The following is a 6,000-nucleotide window of genomic DNA, read 5'->3' as shown; positions in this document are numbered from 1 at the left end:
TACTATTTTTTCCTAGCCCTACATGAATTCCAAACTAACCACAAACTTTCAATTTCAGTAGCTTGATAAGTCTTGACATTTCAAAGGCAAGTGCCCCATATCCTCCCTCCTTTTATTCTTCTTCAAAATTTTCTTGTCTTTTTTTTGACTCTTCACTCTTGCATTTGAATTTTAGGATTGGTTTCTTAATTTCCACTATAACTGTAGGAATTTTGATTCAAATTGATTATATTTCTTACACTGGATAGAATTGACCTCTGTATGATGTTGAGTCTTCCCAACTACATGTGCGTTACATTTTCATTTATCTGGGTCTTATTTTACGTCCTTTAATAATGTTATATAGATTCTCTATAAAGGTCTTGCACATTTTTTTTTCAGTTATTCCTGGGTGCATATGAGCTTTTGCTATTATTGTAATGAAATGTTTTCCTATTATGTTTTCTTGTGGTAACCACCGTGTATAGGAATACTGCTAATGAGTATTTAAATGTTATTTGATCTTGAATCCAGTAAGCTTGCTTAACTCTCTTATTATATTCTTACATGTTTGAAGATTTCGTTGGATTTTCTTTCTAAACAAACTTAACATGTAGAAATAAGGAAAGTTAATTTCTTCTTTTTCTATTTTTTATTGTCTCATTGAAATATCACACCTCTGGTACAACGTTGAATAGTCCTACTTTAATAGAAGAGCCTCTTAAATTTCACAATGAATTACTTTTCAAGCATATGTTTTTAAAATGACTTTACAATTATGTATTCTGATCTATCAACATTTTCTTTTAATGTTTCTGCTTTGGCCAGCATGTGTCAAAAAGAAAAGAACTTCAATGAGCATTTGTTAGATGCTGGATGAGCATATTGTGTGTACCTATTTATTATTCCTACAGTTTCAGTTTTTACATTTAAATCTTCAACTCAACTGAAACTTATTTTAGCAAGAAGTATAAGAAAATCCTTATATTTATTATTTTCCAGAGAAATAATTTTCCTATTATTTATTGGAAAATCTGTTATTTATTCACTAATTTGAAACATTAATTTGAGTATATGCTTAATTTTTTATCCTGAGATAAATTTCTGGGGAATGGAGGATAAAGTTAGGGTAGGCATTCATTTCTTCCTAACTCATGGTAAGGAAGCTGCTTTATAGTACTTCCAAACAATTATTATCATCTTTCTTTCCACATATATCCAACCTAATATATCCATTCACATTAACTTTTTAAGCCAACTTGAGGACAGAAAATAATGGGTTAACTGAGACTGCAGAGTATCATACTTGCTTGGCACATAGTAGATGCTTAATAAATTTGATTGAAGCAAGACTGAATGGAGTTGAACTTTAGTTATATTCTTAAACTATGAATGAAAATATTTGTTATTTTGTTTTTCACAAATCCCTGTTAATCTTTCCCTTAAAGTGTACCATCTACATTAAATCTGTGCAGTGTCTCTGACATAGCTTATCAAAAATAGCTTTAGTATGAACATTATTTGTCTGGGCTCAGTGTTTACAAGAATAAATAAATAAACAGGACTAATTTAAAAATGAAACCATCTTTTTCAAGTTTGATCTCAATGCAAAGTAACAATTTAAAGCTGTTTACTGTATGTTCTCACCAATAAGCTTCTTCACTAAGAATCTGTGTAAGATTTCTTAATCTTGAGACACTTCCATTCTAGTTGGATGCTAATTTTTAGGATCCTCCTTTTGTTCTCCTACTGATAATAGGAGTAGGGATGGCCAATGACTCTCAGGGCCAGCTTTAAGAAAAAATGGAAATTGAGTTGAATTTTGAAGGGGAGAAGGTCTTAATAAAGAGGACTGATTTGGAAAAAAAAACAAGAAACTTCATAGAGGAAGTAAGTGTTGCCTTTTTCAAGTCATAAAAAAAATTTCCTCTGTGTCTGGACCTGACGATTCTTAAGATTTTTCAATTATATACTTATTTCTTTTTATTATTTTGAATTCATTTATTCCCTAATTAGTTCCAAAAATTATTCAAGACAGCTTACACACTATATATATTCAGTGCAACATATCTGTTTTTAAATTAGCAAGGTGTGACAAAGGAAAATTAAATTTAGAATTCTAAGGCATCAGAGAGAAATGCAATATATCAAAATGTAGGTCATTAAGATGTTACGTAATGATTAAAGCTGAAATGTACCTATAATTCTGAGATTCCCAGTGACCAAAGAAAGCAGGGAAATTAATGAATTTTAGAATTTCTATTGTCCATAAGATACAAGCTATTCTGGAAATAAGAGAATTTTCAGAATACCAGCGTCTGGGAAAAACTTTCTCCCACAGATCCTAACACATAAGATACTGAGTGATGCAGTGTGTCCATCCCCAATAGCTTACCAATAATAAAAGCAATAATGAATATCTTATGACTTCCTGTAGTGTCCTTCCATGTGAGTGGAAGGCATAATTTAAAAGCCAAATTCAGTGAAATTGGCCTGAACTGGGTCATGCTAACCCTTAGGATTCACGTATACAAAGTCACCAATACTCGTCCTTAATTTTAGGATAAAATCGTGGCTCTTTAGCAGACTGCTAAATAAAATCCTAGTTGTTATTCAAAAAGAATTATTGCAGTTTATGATCAACTGGAAACCATATATCCCAATAAAAGCTACATAAGTTAAAACACTGTGAACGCCAAACTAAATACTTCTTTTATGAGTTGAATTTGACTAGCAAGGCTGATAATTTGCAACCTCCAACAGATGGATCAATTGACAAATTCCACGTGGAAAGGGACTCTCTGTATGCTGTCTTTTTCACTACTGAATCACCAGCTTTTAGCATAGTGTCTGGCACCTAGTAAATGTTCAATAAATAGTTGAGGAATAAATGAATGAAGTAAACCTCCATGCATTCATGTTTTCTACAGTGCAGCTTTTGCAGAGTTGTGAGGCATAGAGAGAGAGGTTCTATGCTTCAGCAAGGACCTGAAGCATAAAGGGATCTTCTCTCTTGCCCATTACAAGCAGATCCATATGAATTAAAAAGAGGTAGATTGACATACTTTTAAGGAAATTAAGAAACCTGATTAAGAGTTAGCATTGTCCCGAGAAGAAATGGCCCGTGTATTTAAGGTTGTGAGGCACAAATGAGAAAATTAAATTTATGCATGGGTGAAATGTCAGGATTGACACATGTATAAACGTTTGTACAATTTTTTAGACACCTTCCAAAATCTTCAAGTCCTGACCTTTCCAACTATTTTATGTCACCATTGTACTTCTGAAAGCTTGCCTAGTCTATCACCTTCTCTCCATACTGAACACTATCTGACTTTAATTCCTTTTGCTTGGGTTATTGTAGTAACTCTTATTCCTTCTTACTGTTTTTCTCTGTCTCTGGTTCCTTCTCGTGGGGTCCATGCTTCATAGTGTAGAGTAGTTAGGTCCATAGATTCTGCATTGAAATACTGATTCCAACTTTTATTAGCTGTTTGATATTAAACTAGTTAAATTACCCTGATTTATTCTTAGTATCACCATCTGCAAAAGGAGAATAATAATAATATCTATCACATTTGGATGGTTAAAATGCTTAAATAAGATAATCTATGTAATGTGCACAATAAACAGCCAATAGTCAGCAAGTGACAAGTGTTAATTGTTCTTATCATAATGACTGTACCGGAACATTCCGTCTAAAACCTAAATCTAACCCAGATCATTCCTATTTAAAACTTTTCTGTGATTTCCAGAAGCTTAAATCTGCATAGTGGAGTATGTAGCTGTACTTATAGTCTGGTCTCAGTTTCCCTTTGCACCCTCATCACCCACCATCCCTACCTCCCTCCTTTTACCTTCTGCTCAGACATTTCAGGGTTCAGCCAGCAAAGCAGACCATAGTCTTTCAAGTCTCTAGAATTTGGCACATGCTGTTCCCTTCTCTTGGAATGCCCTTCCCTACCATACTCTGGCAAAAAGCTTTCTTCTTCTCTGGAAATCATATCTACCTCTCCCTGGTAGAATTAACAACCATCCTGTCAGCTTATAAACTATCTAGTGACATAATGAATTTATTTATATTTGTGTCCCTCTCCCCAATTAGTCTGTGAATTTCCCTAGGTTGGGAACCCTCTTTAAGTCATCTCTAAATCCCAGAAAGCCTAGAACATAGTAAAAATTTAAGATATACTATTAAATGAGTGAACAAACACCTAGCCCAGGACCTTCGCCCAACATGTGCTCAATGACATTTATCGAATTGCATCGACTGAATTTGATTTAATTCAAACAGCTCTTCCTCCTGCAGAGCCCCAGTCTACCTGCAAACAGAGGTTAGACCTCTGGGTTTTCAGGATCCTCTTCTCAATTATTAACACAAGCTAACAAGCTGGCAATTTAAGAAATAGGTTTTCCTTACTAGGACCTAGAATCCCAGTGAAACTCGAGGCAGATGGCCCCAGAAAAAGGATTGCCTGCCCAGAGATGCTGTCTCATCGCTTGCTTCCCTCACCTCCCATGTCTGGAGAGACACAAAAGCGGAGGGAAGAAAAGCGGGGGAGCGAGTGAAAAAGTTGACCTGCCCCTTCTCCCCCTCCCACACTAAGCCAGAAGTGTTAACACGCCTCCCAAGGGGACCTGATTCTTCCAGTCCTCAAATCTGACCTGCGTTTCCTCTGTCCCTTCCCTTCTTCTCTGGTTCCCCCTCTCCAGTCACTTCGCCCCCTCACGTCTCCCCCCACCATCACACCAACACACACACTGGCCACCAGAGAACCTCCCCGCCTCCAGATTCCCAGTTCTAGGACCACTGTGACTGTCAAGGAAAGATGCCAATCACAGGCAGCCTTAGCCAGATCCCTGGGAGTTGAGTAAAAAATCAGGATGAGGGCAGAAAGGAAATGAACGTAGCAACCTCCAGTGCAGGAAGAAAGCTCCGTATGCACCTAGGATCCCGAGCAAGAAAACAGCAGGATATCTCCGACTACCCGGAGGACGCGGAGCACCACAAACAGGAACTTTAAAGGGATTGAAATCTGTTGCCTGTTCCACTAGGAATACTGTTTGCAAGGCACAAGGTGTCTTTTGGTAGTGAGCACCCTCTGCGCATGCGCAGGTCCATTCGGGAATTAACTGCCCTGCCGCCGACTAAGTTGCATTCCTTGAATCTTCGCAGAAAAGACAATTCTTTAATCAGAGTTAGTAATGTGGACAGTACAAAATCGAGAGAGTTTGGGGCTTCTCTCTTTCCCTGTGATGATTGCCATGGTCTGTTGTGCACACAGGTGAGCTGCTGCTGTTGAACGTCTCTTTTGGTGTTTTTCTTTTTACATGCTTGCTGGATCATGTAGCTTGTTATTTGGGGGTAGGTGTGCCTGTCTATTTTTATGTCTGCTCGCAGTTTGTGCTCATTCTGAATACGGTCCCTACTTCTTCCCTCCAGCGCCAATGAGCCCAGCAACATGTCATACGTGAAAGAGACAGTGGACAGATTGCTCAAAGGATATGACATTCGCTTGCGGCCGGACTTTGGAGGTAATGCTTCATCTTTTTTCAACCTGTAACCCATATCTAGTTCTCTTTTCCCGTCAAAGATAAATGTCAAAAAAACAAAAAAAAAAGCATTTCATTTTCGTAAGCGTGCACTACGCCCTACGCCCTGGACACACACACACACACACACACACACACACACACTCACCGGACACCCAGTCGCAGGTGAATGAACCCCCAGGCAGAGCCGACCTTCCTCCGGCCCGACACACCCTCTGCATAGTCACTGCATCACCCGTGTGCCTACACCTGTTTTCCCAGGCTGTCCCCTGCAAAAGGGTTGGGGGGTGGAGGGAGCCGGTTTACACTGTAGTAAGCGCAGGGAAGCCCCTCGTCCCTCCCCAGCCTGTCGCCACTCTGAGAATATGCCTATAATGAGTCCCACCTCCCTGGCAGGGCCCCCCGTGGATGTCGGGATGCGGATCGATGTCGCCAGCATAGACATGGTCTCCGAAGTGAACATGGTGA

At 38.6% G+C, this 6,000-nt stretch overlaps 1 protein-coding gene across 1 annotated transcript in view; it reads left to right on the top strand.

Annotated features, from left to right (window-relative positions):
* The first annotated feature begins 5,152 nt into the window (after positions 1-5,152).
* LOC124232992 (gamma-aminobutyric acid receptor subunit beta-1) overlaps positions 5,153-6,000 on the top strand; it is a 349,209-nt gene continuing 348,361 nt past the window's right edge. Inside the window, exons 1-3 of the mRNA XM_046649988.1 lie at positions 5,153-5,264; positions 5,423-5,514; positions 5,929-5,996. Of these exons, the coding sequence (XP_046505944.1) occupies positions 5,185-5,264; positions 5,423-5,514; positions 5,929-5,996 (240 nt within the window). The 5' untranslated portion in view covers positions 5,153-5,184. The remainder of the gene's footprint in view (positions 5,265-5,422; positions 5,515-5,928; positions 5,997-6,000) is intronic.

The sequence above is a fragment of the Equus quagga genome, unplaced genomic scaffold (genome assembly GCF_021613505.1).
Source record: "Equus quagga isolate Etosha38 unplaced genomic scaffold, UCLA_HA_Equagga_1.0 146_RagTag, whole genome shotgun sequence".
In the NCBI taxonomy this organism is placed as follows: domain Eukaryota; kingdom Metazoa; phylum Chordata; class Mammalia; order Perissodactyla; family Equidae; genus Equus; species Equus quagga.
The sequence above is the reverse complement of the archived record's forward strand: the minus strand, read 5'-3'. Positions and strand labels throughout refer to the sequence as shown.